The sequence below is a fragment of the Simochromis diagramma genome, unplaced genomic scaffold, assembly GCF_900408965.1.
Source record: "Simochromis diagramma unplaced genomic scaffold, fSimDia1.1 OVJJ01000685.1, whole genome shotgun sequence".
NCBI lineage: Eukaryota > Metazoa > Chordata > Actinopteri > Cichliformes > Cichlidae > Simochromis > Simochromis diagramma.
Genome location: NW_024387477.1, coordinates 11,529,269 through 11,550,869, shown reverse-complemented (window position 1 = coordinate 11,550,869; position 21,601 = coordinate 11,529,269). Strand labels below are relative to the sequence as shown.

The 21,601-nt window shown below is 43.2% G+C and overlaps 1 protein-coding gene across 42 annotated transcripts in view; it reads right to left on the bottom strand.

Moving 5' to 3' along the window:
* The window catches only part of LOC120724149 (protocadherin gamma-C5-like), a 301,683-nt gene that overhangs the window by 22,907 nt on the left and 257,175 nt on the right, over positions 1-21,601 (bottom strand). For 2 of the 42 annotated variants that reach the window (XM_040016150.1, XM_040016161.1), the window contains exon 1: positions 6,890-10,447. The exons of 35 other annotated variants lie outside the window; for them this stretch is intronic. In XM_040016150.1, coding sequence (XP_039872084.1) covers positions 6,890-9,343 — 2,454 coding nt within the window. In that variant the 5' untranslated portion in view covers positions 9,344-10,447. Of the gene's footprint in view, positions 1-24; positions 6,840-6,889; positions 10,448-12,903; positions 13,907-17,344; positions 21,102-21,601 lie in introns of those variants that run through there. 5 more of the 42 variants (XM_040016145.1, XM_040016147.1, XM_040016194.1 and 2 more) reach the window with 4 other exon arrangements.

Below are 21,601 nucleotides of genomic sequence, written 5' to 3'. Positions count from 1 at the left end.
GATCTACTGTTTTTTTGTCCTCACCTGCTGGCTCTCAAAGGTCCAGGTGCTGTCAGGTAAAGAAGCATCCAGGACACTGATCACCTCCTTAAAGTCTGTGGTGCTGCTGGGTTTAATCAGAGTGAAATCGCTGTACTCTGACATTGGAGACATACAGGACCTGAAAGACTGACTCTGAGACAGCATGTCTCCTCCCAGGACCTCCACGTACTTTATAGGTCCATCAGTGTTGAGCTGAATCTGCAGGTTTCTGTTGGGGTTCTTGTAATCATCAGAGTCGGTCCGTCTCATGCAGCACGTGCTGCTGCTACTGCTGTTCCTGATGCATTTAACCGCTAAGATGAGGAAAGTGACCAGAGACAGCACGGACACCGAGGCCAGAGAGAGAATCAAATAAAGGGTGATTCTCCCAGTTTTCTTGCTGGGCTCGGCCGCTTTATGTCGGAGGTCTGAGATGGGCTCATGGAGGCCGTCCTCCAGTATGATGGACACCGTGACTGTGGAGGACTGGATCCGTTCCCCGTCGTCCTTGATCTCTATAAGCAGCCTCTGAGAGGAGTCGTCCTGCTCGGACACAGCGCGTTTAGTCCTCACCTCCCCTGTGTACAGATTGACGATGAAGAGAGAGGCGTCTGTGGCCTCCGCCAGTCTGTAGGAGATCCAGGCGTTATGGCCCGAGTCAGCGTCCACGGCTGTCACCTTGGTAACCAGGTGACCCGCTTTCGCGGAGCGAGGCATCCTCTGATGAGAGAGGGAGCCCATAGCAGCGGAGGAGGGGTAAATAACAGCGGGGGCATTGTCGTTCTGGTCCAGGATAAAAACATGGACAGTGGCGTTGCTGCTGAGAGACGGAGAGCCCTGATCCTTTGCCTGGACCTGAATCTGAAACACCTTCAGTTTCTCATAGTCAAACGAGTGCATGCTGTAGATGCTGCCGTTATCTGAGTTAATGTAAACATACGATGAGACAGAAACGTCCTGCACTTTAGAATCCAGTATAGAGTAAGAGACCTTTGCGTTTTCACCGAAATCCAGGTCAGATGCTGATATTGAGTACAGGATAGAGCCTGGTACTCCATTCTCTTTTAAATACACATTATAAGAGGGCTGTGAGAACACAGGGGGGTTGTCATTCACATCAGTGATAGTGACAAGTACAGATTTCTTACTGGTCAAGGGAGGTGAGCCTGAATCAGTGGCTGTAATTTCAATATTATATTCTGAAAAACGTTCTCTGTCTAAAACACCACTTGTAATGAGAGCGTAGTTGTCAGAAAATGAAGGTTTCAAAGTGAACGGAGGCCCACTTTTTAATTCTAATGAAACTTTTCCATTATCACCAGAGTCGACGTCTCGTGCACTGATTAATGCTACAACAGTGCCTTTTGGTGCATCCTCTCGTACTGGGTTTGGTTTTGAAGTCAACACTATTTCTGGAGCATTATCATTCATGTCTATGACAACTATTTGCACGCGGCAGTGACCTTCCATCTCAGGGACACCTTTGTCTTTTGCAGTAATACGTAGTTCATGCACTGCATTGCTTTCATAATCTAAAGGCCCTATCAAGGAAATTTCACCTGTGTCTGGATTCAATTGAAAAACAGATAACAGTGATTCTGATGTGTGTTCAGCAAATGCGTATTGAATCGCTCCATTAACGCCCTCGTCTGCGTCTGCTGCTTCGACTTTAACGAGTACAGAACCAGAAACAATATTTTCATGTACTGATACATTATACAAAGCTTTTTTAAAAACAGGAACATTGTCGTTGATGTCAAGTACAGTAACTACGATTTTTGTCGTTCCAGTTTTTACAGGATTACCTCCATCTAACGCTGTCAGTAATAGCTGATGTACACTTTGCTTCTCTCTGTCAAGCGGTTTCTCTAGGACCAGCTCCGGAACCTGTCGGTCGCCAGACAACTCTTTCAGTTTCAAACTAAAACACTCGTTTTTACTTAATGTGTACGATTTAACGGAATTACTTCCAACGTCCTGATCCTGCGCGATGTCTAAAGGGAAGCGAATGCCTGTGGCAGTAGATTCTGCTATCTTTAAATATTTCTCCTCTGTTATAAAAACCGGAGAATTGTCATTTATGTCCCTTACTTCTATTTCTATACGATGCAGCTGCAAGGGATTCTCTGTTACAATTTGTAAAGGTAACACACAGCGGGCGCTTTGTCCACATAAAACCTCTCTGTCTATTCTGTCATTCACCACCAGCTCGCCCTTCCCCGCATCCACACTGAAATACTGCTTACCAGTCTCAGAAGCTACACGCAGATTACGATAATAAATTTCAGATAATGCCAAACCCAGGTCTTTGGCAAGATTTCCTACCACAGAGCCCTGTTTTAGTTCTTCTGGTATGCTGTAACGAGTTTGTGCGTCTATTGTACTCCACAAGAGAAAGAAATGATGCCACCAAAACGCCTGCCATCTCCAGTCTCGGTATCCTATTCTCTTTGTCATCCTTGGTCCGTTAGAATATATTATTTCCCATCCAAATATTCATCGACAGAGCCCAGCATATAAAGCCATCACCAGAATGGATACTGTATAGAAAAATCCTTAAGCTATTTGTAACAAAATATATATTCCGGACGCCATTGGATAAGCGCATGTCCTCTCCACCTCCGAGCACAGTGAGGGTTACTGTGATGCGAGTGAATGGGGGATAGAGTAGATCTCTTTGTACAGTTCTGTATGCTATTGGTTCACAGCATCCAGTTTAAATATCCAATCACAGAGAGCTAAGCCTATTCATGAAACCAGTACACACTGCCAGAAGCGAAGCTGTACAAATGAAGGTTCAAGTCCGGTCTGTGTGATAATTTTCTCTCGAAAATTAAATATAAATAAAAAATAAATATAAATAAGAATATTAATTTAAAAGGGCAAAAGGTTTTCTAGTGATTACTGCAATGAATTAAGACCACATAAAAGATGCATTGTCTGTTCAGCTTAATATCAGCTCACAAATTGTAGATCTCTGGTGTTATAGAAAAAACAACAACAATAAAATATGTTGTCGGTAGGCTTAAAAAAAGATACATTTTGAATACGAAAAAATCACTTCGAGCTCATGCTTTGGTAAAAAAAAAAGTTAATAAGATTTTTAGATGCAATTCCGACAATCTTATTCTAAACAATATTTTAAATAGCTTATTTTAAGCCACAAAAAAAGATTTGTTTTCAAAGTTGCACTTCGATGTCATTTAAAATATATCAGGCGCAGGCAAAACAGTTCAATAGTATCAATTTATTCTCCCCTAATCATACTAGAGTCAAAACACACGAAAAATAAATTACTGCTGTCACTTGAAACCAATTTGATGTTAAATTTTCATTTAAAATTATATATTTTTTAAAAGATTAATTTAGAAATGTATGACAGCAATAATGAAAAGTGTATGCAGGTTATTTCTTCAATTTTCGCCTCACCTGCTGGCTCTCAAAGGTCCAGGTGCTGTCGGGCAAAGAAGCATCCAGAACACTGATCACCTCCTTAAAGTCTGTGGTGCTGCTGGGTTTAATCAGAGTGAAATCGCTGTACTCTGACATTGGAGACATACAGGACCTGAAGGACTGACTCTGAGACAGCATGTCTCCTCCCAGGACCTCCACGTACTTTATAGGTCCATCAGTGTTGAGCTGAATTTGCAGGTTTCTGTTGGGGTTCTTGTAATCATCAGAGTCGGTCCGTCTCATGCAGCACGTGCTGCTGCTACTGCTGTTCCTGATGCATTTAACCGCTAAGATGAGGAAAGTGACCAGAGACAGCACGGACACCGAGGCCAGAGAGAGAATCAAATAAAGGGTGATTCTCCCAGTTTTCTTGCTGGGCTCGGCCGCTTTATGTCGGAGGTCTGAGATGGGCTCATGGAGGCCGTCCTCCAGTATGATGGACACCGTGACTGTGGAGGACTGGATCGGTTCCCCGTCGTCCTTGATCTCTATAAGCAGCCTCTGAGAGGAGTCGTCCTGCTCGGACACAGCGCGTTTAGTCCTCACCTCCCCTGTGTACAGATTGACGGTGAAGAGAGAGGCGTCTGTGGCCTCCGCCAGTCTGTAGGAGATCCAGGCGTTATGGCCCGAGTCAGCGTCCACGGCTGTCACCTTGGTAACCAGGTGACCCGCTTTCGCGGAGCGAGGCATCCTCTGATGAGAGAGGGAGCCCATGGCAGCGGAGGAGGGGTAAATAACAGCGGGGGCATTGTCGTTCTGGTCCAGGATAAAAACATGGACAGTGGCGTTGCTGCTGAGAGACGGAGAGCCCTGATCCTTTGCCTGGACCTGAATCTGAAACACCTTCAGTTTCTCATAGTCAAACGAGTGCATGCTGTAGATGCTGCCGTTATCTGAGTTAATGTAAACATACGATGAGACAGAAACGTCCTGCACTTTAGAGTCCAGTATAGAGTAAGAGACCTTTGCGTTTTCACCGAAATCCAGGTCAGATGCTGATACTGAGTACAGGATAGAGCCTGGTACTCCATTCTCTTTTAAATACACATTATAGGTTTTCTGAGTGAATACAGGAGGGTTGTCATTAACATCAGTGATAGTGACATTAATAGTCTTTTTTGTCGACAGAGGAGGGGACCCTAAATCAGTAGCTGTTATTTCTATATTACACTCTGAGGAACTCTCTCGGTCTAAAGGACCGCTAGTAACCAGTGCATAATTATTAGAAAAAGAGGGTTTCAGTTTAAAAAGAGAGCCCTTAAGGAGCTGCAGTGTCACTTTACCATTGTCACCGGAATCCATGTCTCTTGCACTGATTAACGCTACTACAGTCCCACTTGGTGCATCCTCAGGCACAGGGTTAGGTTGGGAGGTCAGAAATATATTTGGAGCATTATCGTTAACATCTAATACTTCAATATGGAGAGAGCAATGCCCCTCCATTCTCGGAGTCCCTTTGTCTCTAGCGGAAACATCTATTTCATAATTAGCATTTGATTCGAAATCTAAACTCTCTGTCAGACTAATTTCCCCGGTTAATAAATCAATATCAAACAAAGACAAGATACTGTCTGGTGTGTGCCCCCCAAATGAATACTCAATTTCTCCATTGAGACCCTCATCAATATCCTTTGCTATCAGTTTAATAATGGGTGTACCCTGCACACTATTTTCGCTTACAGAGACTTTGTAAACATTTTTCTCAAAAACAGGGAAATTGTCATTATTGTCCAATACATTTATGGTTATCTGAGATATCCCAGATTTCACCGGGTTTCCTCCGTCTATAGCTGTTAGTTGGAGTTGATGTCTAGGCTTTTTTTCTCTGTCGAGGGATTTAGAGAGGACTAACTCTGGCACCTTCCTTCCACCGGAGACATCTTTAAGTTTTAAAGTAAAATAATCGTCTTTATTTAAACTATACGATCTCACTGAATTCACTCCGACATCAAGATCTTGCGCAGTTTCCAAAGGAAAACGTGCCCCTGCCGCTGTCGACTCTGCTATCTGCAATGTTGTTTCTGGAGATGGGAATGTAGGGCAATTATCATTGATATCTTGTATTTCCACCTCCACTCGGTACAACTGTAAAGGTTTATCAATGACCACTTGCAACGTCAACACACAGATGGCGCTTTGTCCACATAAAGCCTCTCTGTCTATTCTGTCATTCACCACCAGCTCGCCCTTCTCCGCATCCACGCTGAAATACTGCTCACCAGCCTCAGAAGCAACGCGCAGCTTACGGTCAAAAATCTCAGACAGTCCCAAACCCAGATCTTTGGCAAGATTTCCTACCACAGATCCCCGTTTTAGCTCCTCTGGGATGCTGTAACGAGTTTGTCCGTCTATTGTACTCCACAAAAGAAAGAAAAGATGCCACCAAAGCACCTGCCATCTCCAGTCTCGGTATCCTATTGTCTTTGTCATCCCGGATCCGATATAATTATTTCCCAGAGAAGGAAACAAAAAAACGAAATTTAACATCCATGGCTATAACATTTTAATCCAAGGTAAATATCCGAAATCTCCTCACAGAAGAACAAAATTGATTTAAATCTGTTAAGAGCATCGCTTCTCCTCACCCAGCTCATTGCAATATAACTGTTTCGGGTGCTGTGTGTGCATGGGGGAGGGACTAGATCCCTTTGTATGTTTGCACGATTCATTGGTGCACACAATTCATCTATGCTACCCAGTAAGAAGGGAGGTGAGGAGTGCTTTTAAAGACACAGCCACATATGGGGAAAAATTCTATACAAATAAGTAACAGTTTGTGAAAGGAATAACGGGATGGTAGAATATCCACGTTATCATTAATCTTCATGCGAGTAAATAAGCTTTGACAACTACAATATTAAAGTTGTCTTCTTATTAAAACTCTTTGTTTTTTATGATTTGGGTGAAAATGCTTGCAGTAAATGAAAGACGTTTGGCTCCTTTGTAAAAAAATTTAAAGCGTCGCTGTCCGCTTCTGTGGTCCTGAAATGTCATTCCAACAACTGTAGGAAGAGCAATATACAAACGCAGTCTAATCCCAGTAAATGGTTTGTTTACAAACACTCAGTCTCAAACGCTTTCTGTTTTTTATTTAAACTTGACATCACAAACAAATATTAGGCAGGAATAAGATCTGAATTCGCTGGCTTAAAGTATTTAAGCAGAGCAAGTGATGATGATGGTGTGTTGCTTAAGGAAATTTGAAAAACAAAACAAACAAACAAACATATTTGCACTATTTAATAATGAAATTACATTTTTTTGGTATACCAGTATAAATATGTTGCCGAAAAGCCAAACTATAGGTACTGATACACATAAAAACATTAAACAAACCGACGGATAACTTGTGCGTAAAATTAAACTAGCCAGTAAAGCACAAAACGGGTAAAAAGAACGATTGCTTTCTTCTCACCTGCTGGCTCTCAAAGGTCCAGGTGCTGTCGGGTAAAGACGCATCCAGAACACTGATCACCTCCTTAAAGTCTGTGGTGCTGCTGGGTTTAATCAGAGTGAAATCGCTGTACTCTGACATCGGAGACATACAGGACCTGAAGGACTGACTCTGAGACAACATGTCTCCTCCCAGGACCTCCACGTACTTTATAGGTCCATCAGTGTTGAGCTGAATCTGCAGGTTTCTGTTTGGGTTCTTGTAATCATCAGAGTCAGTCCGTCTCATGCAGCACGTGCTGCTGTTCCTGCTGCTCCTGATGCATTTAACCGCTAAGATGAGGAAAGTGACCAGAGACAGCACGGACACCGAGGCCAGAGAGAGAATCAAATAAAGGGTGATTCTCCCAGTTTTCTTGCTGGGCTCGGCCGCTTTATGTCGGAGGTCTGAGATGGGCTCATGGAGGCCGTCCTCCAGTATGATGGACACCGTGACTGTGGAGGACTGGATCGGTTCCCCGTCGTCCTTGATCTCTATAAGCAGCCTCTGAGAGGAGTCGTCCTGCTCGGACACAGCGCGTTTAGTCCTCACCTCCCCTGTGTACAGATTGACGGTGAAGAGAGAGGCGTCTGTGGCCTCCGCCAGTCTGTAGGAGATCCAGGCGTTATGGCCCGAGTCAGCGTCCACGGCTGTCACCTTAGTAACCAGGTGACCCGCTTTCGCGGAGCGAGGCATCCTCTGATGAGAGAGGGAGCCCATGGCAGCGGAGGAGGGGTAAATAACAGCGGGGGCATTGTCGTTCTGGTCCAGGATAAAAACATGGACAGTGGCGTTGCTGCTGAGAGACGGAGAGCCCTGATCCTTTGCCTGGACCTGAATCTGAAACACCTTCAGTTTCTCATAGTCAAACGAGTGCATGCTGTAGATGCTGCCGTTATCTGAGTTAATGTAAACATACGATGAGACAGAAACGTCCTGCACTTTAGAGTCCAGTATAGAGTATGAGACCTTTGCGTTTTCACCAAAATCCAGGTCAGATGCTGATACTGAGTACAGGATAGAGCCTGGTACTCCATTCTCTTTTAAATACACATTATAATTTCGTTGAGTGAATACAGGAGGGTTATCATTAACATCAGTGATAATAACAGGTATAATATTTTTACTGGTCAAGGGAGGAGAGCCTGAATCAGTGGCTGTGATTTCTACATTATACTCTGGGAAACTCTCTCGGTCTAAAGGACCGCTTGTAACCAGCGCGTAATTATTAGAAAATGATGGTTTCAGAGTGAAAGGAGAGCCTTTAGGTACTCTCAGTGTTACTTTACTATTATTACCGGAGTCAGCATCACGTGCATTGATCAAAGCCACAACTGTGCCACTAGCTGCATCTTCGCGAACTGGCTGCGGTTCAGAGGTGAGAACAATTTCTGGAGTGTTGTCATTTACATCCACAATATCTATCTGTAGACGACAGTGACTTTCCATTTCAGGAACACCCTTATCTCTTACCGTAATTTCAATTTTATAGGACGATGCTTTTTCATAATCTAGGTCTCCTTTCAAATGTATTTCTCCAGTTAGTGGGTTGATTTCAAATACCGACAACACGGAATCTGGAGTCCGCGAGCCAAAAGAGAATTCAACTTCTCCGTTTGGCCCCTCGTCAGCATCCGTCGCCGCAATTTTAACTACAAATGTATTTTGTGCAGTATTTTCCTGTAAAGAAACTTTATACGTGTTTTTTTCAAAAATTGGAAAATTGTCATTGACGTCTAGCACTGTGATTGTTATTTGTGAGGTACCAGACAATACTGGGTTACCCCCATCTAATGCAGTCAGCAGTAGCTGATGAATGGCCTTCTTCTCTCGATCAAGAGGTTTCTCTAATACTAACTCGGGCACTGCTTTGCCATCTTCAATTTCCTTCATTTTCAATGTAAAACACTCGTTTTTAGTCAACGTGTAGGATTTTACTGAATTACTCCCAACGTCTGCATCCTCTGCGCTTTCCAAAACAAATCGAGTTCCCACTGCTGCCGACTCCGCAATTTTCAAAGACAGCTCCTTTGTCTGGAAGCTTGGAGAATTATCATTCATATCTTTTATTTCGACCTCAATTCGATGTAAATTTAAAGGCTTTTCAAGAACTATCTGTAAAGGTAACACACAGCTGGCGCTTTGTCCACATAAAGCCTCTCTGTCTATTCTGTCATTCACCACGAGCTCGCCCTTCCCCGCATCCACACTGAAATACTGCTCTCCAGCCTGAGAGGCGACACGCAGCCTGCGGTCAAAAATGTCAGATAACGCCAAACCCAGATCTTTGGCAAGATTTCCTACCACAGAGCCCTGTTTTAGTTCTTCGGGGATACTGTAACGAGTCTGTCCGTCTATTGTATTCCACAAGAGAAAGAAATGATGCCACCAAAGAGCCAGCCATCTCCAGTCTCGGTATCTCATTCTCTTTGTCATCCCCGATCCGTTACAACATGTTATTTCCCATCAAGTAAAGCAAAGTGAATATCCAGTTCCAGTGAGTGTTAGTTATATCCGTAAAAATATAACACCCAATGTTTTTCATGTCTGACGCTTAATTTTCTGTTTTTTTCTCAACATTCGAAATACGAGCGCATCACACCGTCCTCCAGCTCGTTGCATTGTTAACGTTTACGATGCTGAGGCTGTAGGGGGAGGAGGTAGATCTCTTTGTACAGTTCTGTATACTATTGGAGCAGAGCGTCTCACAGTAACATCCAATAGGAAGACAGCTGAGCAGTGCCGTTAAAGACACAGCAACAGCACTGACATTAAATCCGTACACCAATATGCACTGCTGGTCGTGTGACCTGTTAATCCAACGTCATCTCTCTGGATTTAAAATTGATTTTCCGGCTCCTTATGTTATTTATATTTTTACAGAATTCTTCTATCCATTCATTTAAAGAAAACGGACATTTACAGGGAACAATTTCCAACAAAGAAATAAAACAAAGCGAAATTAATCTGCCCATTCTCTACATACAAAGCATGCAGGTGAGATGTGTAAAGCACAACTAAGTTTTTTGCAAAATTGTAATTTTCTCTGTTGCCATAACATCACTACAAGCGACTGTTTTTGTTTGATTAAGAGGAATTGTTGACAGTTTCTATTTTTGAAGCAATGAAGAGGGGAGGTGCTATCGAATAGGTCCAATTTTGCAAGTACTAAATATACACAAAAACAACACAGGCATGACTGCATACGTATGAAGCTCATAAACACGAACACAAGCATGCCACTTAGACCTTTTATACCACGAAACGATGAGTATTAGATAAAAATAAAACATCACAGAATGTTATGTTAACTGTGTGTCTCAGAATAAACGATTGTGGGTCATCGTTTTGACTCGTGTTGAAATAAAATAATAGATGTAAAGCTACTACTATTACTATTAATACTCCTACTAATAATATAAATAATAACAATAGCTTATCTCAATATTGTCCTGCAAAAAGTCGATAAATATAGTTCACAATTTAAACTATATATTCAACAGTGACCTAACACATTTCACTGAATATCTGCTGTTTTCTGCTCACCTGCTGGCTCTCAAAGGTCCAGGTGCTGTCAGGTAAAGAAGCATCCAGAACACTGATCACCTCCTTAAAGTCTGTGGTGCTGCTGGGTTTAATCAGAGTGAAATCGCTGTACTCTGACATTGGAGACATACAGGACCTGAAGGACTGACTCTGAGACAGCATGTCTCCTCCCAGGACCTCCACGTACTTTATAGGTCCATCAGTGTTGAGCTGAATCTGCAGGTTTCTGTTGGGGTTCTTGTAATCATCAGAGTCAGTCCGTCTCATGCAGCACGTGCTGCTGCTCCTGCTGTTCCTGATGCATTTAACCGCTAAGATGAGGAAAGTGACCAGAGACAGCACGGACACCGAGGCCAGAGAGAGAATCAAATAAAGGGTGATTCTCCCAGTTTTCTTGCTGGGCTCGGCCGCTTTATGTCGGAGATCTGAGATGGGCTCATGGAGGCCGTCCTCCAGTATGATAGACACCGTGACTGTGGAGGACTGGATCGGTTCCCCGTCGTCCTTGATCTCTATAAGGAGCCTCTGAGAGGTGTCGTCCTGCTCGGACACAGCGCGTTTAGTCCTCACCTCCCCTGTGTACAGATTGACGGTGAAGAGAGAGGCGTCTGTGGCCTCCGCCAGTCTGTAGGAGATCCAGGCGTTATGGCCCGAGTCAGCGTCCACGGCCGTCACCTTGGTAACCAGGTGACCCGCTTTCGCGGAGCGAGGCATCCTCTGATGAGAGAGGGAGCCCATGGCAGCGGAGGAGGGGTAAATAACAGCGGGGGCATTGTCGTTCTGGTCCAGGATAAAAACATGGACAGTGGCGTTGCTGCTGAGAGACGGAGAGCCCTGATCCTTTGCCTGGACCTGAATCTGAAACACCTTCAGTTTCTCATAGTCAAACGAGTGCATGCTGTAGATGCTGCCGTTATCTGAGTTAATGTAAACATACGATGAGACAGAAACGTCCTGCACTTTAGAGTCCAGTATAGAGTAAGAGACCTTTGCGTTTTCACCGAAATCCAGGTCAGATGCTGATACTGAGAACAGGATAGAGCCTGGTACTCCATTCTCTTTTAAATACACATTATAGGTTTTCTGAGTGAATACAGGAGCATTGTCATTAACATCAGTGATAGTGACAGGTATGATTTTCTTACTGGACAGAGGAGGAGAGCCTGAATCAGTGGCTTTGATTTCTATATTATACTCTGAGGATCTCTCTCGGTCTAAAGGACCGCTGGTGATCAATTCATAATTATTAGAAAAGGAAGGTTTCAGAGCGAACGGGGAACTTTTGGAAAGATGTAAGGTCACTTTGCCATTTTCACCGGAGTCCAGGTCTCTTGCACTGATCAGTGCCACGACTGTGCCACTCCGTGCGTCCTCGGGTACAGGACTAGGACCCGAAGTTAGCACAATCTCCGGAGCGTTATCGTTTATATCCTCTATGTCCAGCTGCACACGACTGTGACCCTCCATTTCGGGAACCCCTCTGTCTTTAGCAGTTATATCAATAAGGTAATATTTATTACTTTCATAATCTAATGGGCCCTTTAATATAATTTCTCCTGTTTCCACATTGATTGCAAATGTTGATAACACTGAGTCAGGAGTGCGGGACCCGAAAGAATATCTAACTTCACCATTAAGCCCATCGTCGGCGTCTGTTGCTGTAAGTTTAACTAGAAACGTCCCCGTGGTGATATTCTCCTTTAGAACAACCTTGTACTCGTTTTCACTAAACACTGGAAAGTTATCATTATTATCAAGTACAGTAATTGTGATTTTACATGTTCCCGATGTGACTGGGGTTCCTCCATCTAAAGCTGTCAACAGCAGCTGATGGAAAGCACTTTTCTCGCGGTCTAAGGGTTTCTCTAACACTAATTCTGGGACAGCTTTACCACTCTTTGTGTCCTTGAATTTCAATGAAAAATGATCGTTTTTGCTTAAAGTATACGTTTTCAAAGAATTGCTCCCAACATCGGGGTCCTCTGCATTTTCTAAAGGAAAACGTCTGCCGGGACCAACTGACTCTGGTATTTTAAGATTAATTTCTTGGGTAAGAAAACTAGGAGCATTGTCATTTATGTCTCTTATTTCCACCTCAATTCGATGAGACTGTAAAGGATTTTCAGCAACTACTTGCAGAGGTAACACACAGCTGGCGCTTTGTCCACACAAAGCCTCTCTGTCTATTCTGTCATTCACCACGAGCTCGCCCTTCCCCGCATCCATGCTGAAATACTGCTTACCAGCATCGGAGGCAACACGCAGTTTACGGTCAAAAATTTCAGATAATCCCAAACCCAGATCTTTGGCAAGATTTCCTACCACTGAGCCCCTGTTTTAGTTCTTCTGGAATGCTGTAACGAGTTTGTCCTTCTATTGTACTCCACAAGAGAAAGAAATGATGCCACCAAAGAGCCAGCCATCTCCAGTCTCGACATCCCTTTCTCTTTGTCATCCTTGGTCCGTTATAAAAGATTAATTCCAATTGACATAACGCACTGAAAAATTCTGAAATCCATCATCGCAGGTATGATTCCCATAGAACCATTCCCACATATTATTGAGGACACATATAAAACCGTAACATTATAAAATATGAGCGCATTGCTCCTTCGGTCCTCTGCCCCTCTTCATTGTAAGTGTTCGAGTACCGAGGATGAATGGGGGCAGGGACTAGATTGCTTTGTACAGTTCTGAATCCTATTGGTGCCCATCAGCCATCTCTGCCGTCCAATAAGAAGGAAACCAATCGACACTCTTAAAGGCACAGCATCTATTTTCTCTCTCCGGATTCACTTTGATCACAGGCAGTAATCACGAATTACTGGACTTCACGCAATGCAAAGCATATTATCCCACTAACTAATAAATCACTTAATATACTAAATATTTTTTATTTCGCTATTCCATTATTAATTAATCCAGTCAACGAAATTTAGTGGAAGATGTGTAAATAATGGGCATCCCATTTAACTGCATGTCTGCATGTGCCACGTGTAAAATGTATGTGTGTTTCAAACAGAGCATGCATTCCAATAAGCGTCGCTGTCCACCTTCGCGGTGCTGAACAATTTGGAAGAGCCTTTGTGCACTGTTTAGAGGGTTTACTGAAAGACTTTAATCTAATCACGAATGTTAGATAGAAATAAAACCCAGTGTGTCATTTAAATATGCAAACCTTAAAATAAATTGTTGTCTGCCCGCATGCGGCTTTATTATCTATATTCTGCTCAAAAGAACTCAAAGCCAACATCTAATGTTGCCAGTAGACTGAAAAAAAATCACCGTTGGTTTTCTACACTACTTAGTACAGTCTATAAGTTTACAAGAAGCTATTTACTCATTCAAAACTTGTAAGTAAAACATGACTCTTTTTTTTTTAAATTCTGCTGCGGCACAATCAGTGATCTTTCAAATTTTTACTTATCACTTCTTTTAGTATTCTATGCTCACCTGCTGGCTCTCAAAGGTCCAAGTGCTGTCGGGTAAAGACGCATCCAGGACACTGATCACCTCCTTAAAGTCTGTGGTGCTGCTGGGTTTAATCAGAGTGAAATCGCTGTACTCTGACATTGGAGACATACAGGATCTGAAGGACTGACTCTGAGACAGCATGTCTCCTCCCAGGACCTCCACGTACTTTATAGGTCCATCAGTGTTGAGCTGAATCTGCAGGTTTCTGTTTGGGTTCTTGTAATCATCAGAGTCAGTCCGTCTCATGCAGCACGTGCTGCTGCTCCTGCTGTTCCTGATGCATTTAACCGCTAAGATGAGGAAAGTGACCAGAGACAGCACGGACACCGAGGCCAGAGAGAGAATCAAATAAAGGGTGATTCTCCCAGTTTTCTTGCTGGGCTCGGCCGCTTTATGTCGGAGGTCTAAGATGGGCTCATGGAGGCCGTCCTCCAGTATGATGGACACCGTGACTGTGGAGGACTGGATCGGTTCCCCGTCGTCCTTGATCTCTATAAGCAGCCTCTGAGAGGAGTCGTCCTGCTCGGACACAGCGCGTTTAGTCCTCACCTCCCCTGTGTACAGATTGACAGTAAAGAGAGAGGCGTCTGTGGCCTCCGCCAGTCTGTAGGAGATCCAGGCGTTATGGCCCGAGTCAGCGTCCACGGCCGTCACCTTGGTAACCAGGTGACCCGCTTTCGCGGAGCGAGGCATCCTCTGATGAGAGAGGGAGCCCATGGCAGCGGAGGAGGGGTAAATAACAGCGGGGGCATTGTCGTTCTGGTCCAGGATAAAAACATGGACAGTGGCGTTGCTGCTGAGAGACGGAGAGCCCTGATCCTTTGCCTGGACCTGAATCTGAAACACCTTCAGTTTCTCATAGTCAAACGAGTGCATGCTGTAGATGCTGCCGTTATCTGAGTTAATGTAAACATACGATGAGACAGAAACGTCCTGCACTTTAGAGTCCAGTATAGAGTAAGAGACCTTTGAGTTTTCACCGAAATCCAGGTCAGATGCTGATACTGAGTACAGGATAGAGCCTGGCACTCCATTCTCTTTTAAATACACATTATAGGTTTTCTGAGTGAATACAGGAGCATTGTCATTAACATCAGTGATTGTGACAGGTATAATTTTCTTACTGGACAGAGGAGGAGAGCCTGAATCAGTGGCTTTGATTTCTATATTATACTCTGAACATCTCTCTCGGTCTAAAGGGCCGTTGGTAACCAGTGCGTAATTATTAGAAAACGAAGGTTTCAGAGTGAATGGAGACGTTTTGGGAAGTTGTAACGTGACTTTGCCATTATCACCGGAATCGAGGTCACGAACGCTGAGCAAAGCCACCACAGTGCCGCTGCGAGAGTCTTCGGGCACAGAAGTTGATTTTGAAGTGAGTACAATTTCTGGTGCGTTATCATTTACGTCTAATACATCCACCTGGACAGTGCAGCGACCCTCCATTTTAGGGAAGCCTTTATCTGTTGCACTTATATCTATACGATATGATGTCTGAGTTTCGTGGTCTAATTGCTGTTTAAGATATATATCCCCGCTTACAGCATCAATATAAAACAACGAGACCACTGATGGCGGTGTGTGTACACCAAGCGAGTACTCAATGTCTCCATTCGGACCCTCATCTATGTCTGTTGCTTTTGTTGTAATAACAAAAGAGCCATTTGCAATGTTTTCTTCAACAGCGATTTTATAAAAACTGTTTTCGAATAATGGCACATTGTCATTGAAGTCAAGCACAGTTATAATTATTTTGGAAGTTCCGGTCTTGACAGGATTTCCTCCGTCTATGGCAGTAAGAAATAAATTGTGAGTGGATTTTTTCTCGCGATCTAAAGAGTTATTCAACACTAATTCGGGTATTTTCCCACCATTTTCAATTTCTTTAACTTTTAGACTGAAGCACTCATCTTTACTTAGTGTGTATGTTTTTAATCCATTGCTCCCTACGTCGGGATCCACTGCCATCTCTAAGGGAAAACGAACACCTACAGCTGTGGATTCGGCTATTTCAATTATGTGATCACTTTTGAGAAAACTGGGGGCATTGTCATTTACGTCTTTAATTTCCACTTCGATCCGGTGTAACTGTAGCGGATTTTCTATAACAACCTGCAGAGGTAACACACAGCTGGCGCTTTGTCCACACAATGCCTCTCTGTCTATTCTGTCATTCACTAAAAGCTCACCCTTCCCCGCATCCACGCTGAAATACTGCTCACCAGCCTCCGAGGCGACACGCAGATTACGGTTAAAAATATCTGACAGTCCTAAACCCAAATCTTTGGCAAGATTTCCAACCAAGGAGCCTCTTTCCAGCTCTTCTGGGATACTGTAGCGAGTCTGTCCGTTTACTGTACTCCATAAAAAGAACACATAATGCCACCAAAGCGCCAGCCATCTCCAGTCTCTGTATCCCATTCTCTTTTGTCATCCTCGATCCGCTAGAATTCAGCGTTATTCCCCATGGAAACATCATTTAGAAAAAAAACAGACTGGTGAGAAATCCATAAACGAGGCACTCGTGGAACGCGAAATAAATAGTCGTTCATACATCATGAGAAGTGTAATAATGGTATATTATTTAATCCCAGTGTTTAAACGCATCCTTTTCTCATCCCGCGCTAGAAGCACTGGCTATAGTGAGCAGGATGGATGGGGGAGGGAGTAGATCTCTTTGTACAGCCTCCCATGCTATTGGCTCACAACACTGACCCCGCATCCAATACGAAAGGGAAAGACATATTATAGACCCAGCACAAAGACTATAACACAGAACACACACACGGGTGCTCACAGATGAAAAATTCAACAATACTGAACAGTTAACTCAAAAATACGCACCTTTCTTCTTATTTTAACGCGTTCTTACAATAATTAATCTTATTTAATTTATATTGCAGTTTCTACAATAACATTAACTTTAAATTGGCAAGTTGTTTAAAAATTAAACCTAAGAAATAACATTAAATATAATATTCACTACAGTAAAATGTTAGATTAAATTGAAACATGTACCACTGCTGTATTCTGAAAACAAACGTACATCTTTTTGCACTGTTTTTGAAGCTGTTCAATTGCTTGTCACTGTCCTATATCGAACATCCAAACAGTCAAATCGCGCTGAGTATTCAACAACTCTAATACTGAAATATGTCAAATATCCTATGAGGATTAAAAGTTATTAGCAGTTCGCATGGTTTCGATATGTGCATAATACTCAGACAGCTCTGTCTAAAGAATGTGCTTGTATTTCAGTCTTGTGAAGAAAAAAAAATATATCATGACAAATATATAAGCATACGATTTTGCTTTGAACCACTTAAAACATCATATCAAATCAACTGCTTTGATGGTACAGACTTCAAATGGTGAGGTTTTAAAGATTATGAGAAAAGTATTTCATTTTCTTCTCACCTGCTGGCTCTCAAAGGTCCAGGTGCTGTCGGGTAAAGACGCATCCAGAACACTGATCACCTCCTTAAAGTCTGTGGTGCTGCTGGGTTTAATCAGAGTGAAATCGCTGTACTCTGACATTGGAGACATACAGGACCTGAAGGACTGACTCTGAGACAGCATGTCTCCTCCCAGGACCTCCACGTATTTTATAGGTCCATCAGTGTTGAGCTGAATCTGCAGGTTTCTGTTGGGGTTCTTGTAATCATCAGAGTCGGTCCGTCTCATGCAGCACGTGCTGCTGCTCCTGCTGTTCCTGATGCATTTAACCGCTAAGATAAGGAAAGTGACCAGAGACAGCACGGACACCGAGGCCAGAGAGAGAATCAAATAAAGGGTGATTCTCCCAGTTTTCTTGCTGGGCTCGGCCGCTTTATGTCGGAGGTCTGAGATGGGCTCATGGAGGCCGTCCTCCAGTATGATGGACACCGTGACTGTGGAGGACTGGATCGGTTCCCCGTCGTCCTTGATCTCTATAAGCAGCCTCTGAGAGGAGTCGTCCTGCTCGGACACAGCGCGTTTAGTCCTCACCTCCCCTGTGTACAGATTGACAGTGAAGAGAGAGGCGTCTGTGGCCTCCGCCAGTCTGTAGGAGATCCAGGCGTTATGGCCCGAGTCAGCGTCCACGGCCGTCACCTTGGTAACCAGGTGACCCGCTTTCGCGGAGCGAGGCATCCTCTGATGAGAGAGGGAGCCCATGGCAGCGGAGGAGGGGTAAATAACAGCGGGGGCATTGTCGTTCTGGTCCAGGATAAAAACATGGACAGTGGCGTTGCTGCTGAGAGACGGAGAGCCCTGATCCTTTGCCTGGACCTGAATCTGAAACACCTTCAGTTTCTCATAGTCAAACGAGTGCATGCTGTAGATGCTGCCGTTATCTGAGTTAATGTAAACATACGATGAAACAGAAACGTCCTGCACTTTAGAGTCCAGTATAGAGTAAGAGACCTTTGCGTTTTCACCAAAATCCAGGTCAGACGCTGATATTGAGTACAGGATAGAGCCTGGCACTCCATTCTCTTTTAAATACACATTATAGGTTTTCTGAGTGAATAGAGGAGCATTGTCATTAACATCAATGATAGTGACCGGTATGATTTTCTTACTGGACAGAGGAGGAGAGCCTGAATCAGTGGCTGTAATTTCTATATTATATTCCGAGACTTTTTCTCGGTCTAAAGGACCGCTGGTAACCAGTGCGTAATTATGGGAAAAAGAAGGTTTCAGGGCAAACTGAGAGGTTTTAGGGAGCTGTAATCTTACTTTACCATTATCACCAGAGTCAAGATCTCTTGCACTGATTAATGCCACGACTGTTCCATTTGGGGAGTCTTCTCGCACCGGCTTAGGATGAGAGGTAAGCATAATTTCTGGTGCGTTGTCATTGACGTCTATAACTTCCACATGAACAGTACAATGCCCCTCCATTCTCGGAGTGCCTTTATCTTTCGCACTTATGTCTAATTCATAATTTGCATTTGCTTCGAAGTCTAACTTTCCTTTAAGAAATATGGTTCCAGATATATGATCGATAATGAAAATAGACATCATTGCATCTGATGTGTGTGCTCCAAACGAATATTCAATCTCACCGTTTTGGCCATCATCCATGTCTGTCGCTTTTGTTTGTACTATTAACGCACCTTCTACGGCATTTTCACTAACAGATACTTTATATGACGTTTTTTCGAAAGCGGGAACATTATCGTTATTGTCAAGAACACTAATAGTTATCTGTGCAGTCCCAGATCTTACCGGGCTTCCTCCATCCAGAGCGGTCAAAAGAAGCTTGTGAACAGCCTTCTTTTCTCTGTCTAAAACTTTTGCTAAAATCAATTCAGGGACCTTCCTTCCACCAGCAACCTCTTTCACTCTAATACTAAAACATTCGTCTTTACTAAGAGTATATGACTTCAGGGAATTACTGCCAACATCTGGATCTATTGCGCTTTCTAGTGGAAAATGAACCCCCACAACTGTCGATTCTGCAATTTCCAATGTAATTTCATTCGATGGAAATTTCGGTGCATTATCATTAATGTCTTGAATATCGACTTCAACTCGAAAAAGTTGTAGCGGGTCTTCAATTACAACCTGCAGAGGTAACACACAGCTGGCGCTTTGTCCGCATAAAGCCTCTCTGTCTATTCTGTCATTCACCACGAGCTCGCCCTTCCCCGCATCCACGCTGAAATACTGCTCACCAGCCTCGGAGGCGACGCGCAGTTTACGGTCAAAAATTTCAGATACTCCTAAACCCAGATCTTTGGCAAGATTTCCTACCACAGAGCCCTGTTTTAGCTCCTCTGTGATGCTGTAACGAGTTTGTCCGTCTATTGTACTCCACAAGAGAAAAAAATGATGCCACCAAAGAGCCAGCCATCTCCAGTTTCGACATCCCTTTCTCTTTGTCATCCTTGGTCCGTTATAAAAGATTAATTCCAATTGACATAACGCACTGAAAAATTCGTAAATCCATCATCGCAGGTATGATTCCCATAGAACCATTCCCACATATTATTGAGGCCACATATAAAACCGTAACATTATAAAATATGAGCGCATTACTCCTTCAGTCCTCTGCCTCTCTTCATTGTAAGTGTTCGAGTACCGAGAATGAATGGGGGCAGGGACTAGATTGCTTTGTACAGTTCTGAATCCTATTGGTGCGCATCATCCACCTCTGTCATCCAATAAGAAGGAACCCGATCGACACTCTTCATGTCACAGCATCTGTCCTCTCTCTCTCTGTGGATTCACTTTGATCACAGGCAATAATCACGAATTACTGGACTTGACAGAATGTAAAGCAAGCATGCGATATCATCAATGAATGAATAACTGGATGAATGACTGGATATAAGAATGAAAAAACAAAGCCAGTCTTATAAACTTAATATAAGAATAACATTTTCCCCCACAATAACCTAATTAATTAATCCCATAAAATAATTTAGAGAAAGACATTTATTCGATAGACATCCCATTTAACTGCATTCTTTTTTTTAAAACAGAGCTTGCATTCCAGGAAGACTCGCTGTCCACCTTCGTGGTGCTGAACTATTTGGAAGTGCCTTTGTGCACTGTTCCAGGTTTATTGAAAGACTTTAACAACGAATAATAGATGGGAATAAAACATCACAGTGTGTCATTTAAATATGGAAACCTTAAAATATATTGTTATCTGCTCGCTTGCGTTTTGTTATCTATATTTGTGCTCAAAAGAACTCTGAGCCTACATCTAACATTGCCAGTAGATTGAAAAAAAAAATCACCGTTGCTTTTCTACTATTCCATTATCAATTAATCCAGTCAACGAAATTCAGTGGAAGATGTGTAATTAATGGGCATCCCATTTAACTGCATGTCTGTACCACATGTGCCACGTGTAAAATGTATTTGTGTTTCAAACAGGGCATGCATTCCAATAAGCGTCGCTGTCCACCTTCACGGTGAGGAACAATTTGGAAGAGCCTTTGTGCACTGTTTAGGGTTTATTGAAAGAGTTTACTCTAACCACGAATATTAGATTTGCATTATCCATATTCTGCTCAAAAGAACTCATAGCCTACATCTAATGTTGCTAGTAGACTGAAAAAACAAATCACCGTTGGTTTTCTACAATATTTAGTACAGTCTTTAAGTTTACAAGAAGCTATTTACTCATTCAAAACTTAACTTAAATTCAGTGATATTTCAAATTTTTACTTATCACTTCTTTTAGTATTCTATGCTCACCTGCTGGCTCTCAAAGGTCCAGGTGCTGTCGGGTAAAGACGCATCCAGAACACTGATCACCTCCTTAAAGTCTGTGGTGCTGCTGGGTTTAATCAGAGTGAAATCGCTGTACTCTGACATTGGAGACATACAGGACCTGAAGGACTGACTCTGAGACAGCATGTCTCCTCCCAGGACCTCCACGTATTTTATAGGTCCATCAGTGTTGAGCTGAATCTGCAGATTTCTGTTGGGGTTCTTGTAATCATCAGAGTCGGTCCGTCTCATGCAGCACGTGCTGCTGCTCCTGCTGTTCCTGATGCATTTAACCGCTAAGATGAGGAAAGTGACCAGAGACAGCACGGACACCGAGGCCAGAGAGAGAATCAAATAAAGGGTGATTCTCCCAGTTTTCTTGCTGGGCTCGGCCGCTTTATGTCGGAGGTCTGAGATGGGCTCATGGAGGCCGTCCTCCAGTATGATGGACACCGTGACTGTGGA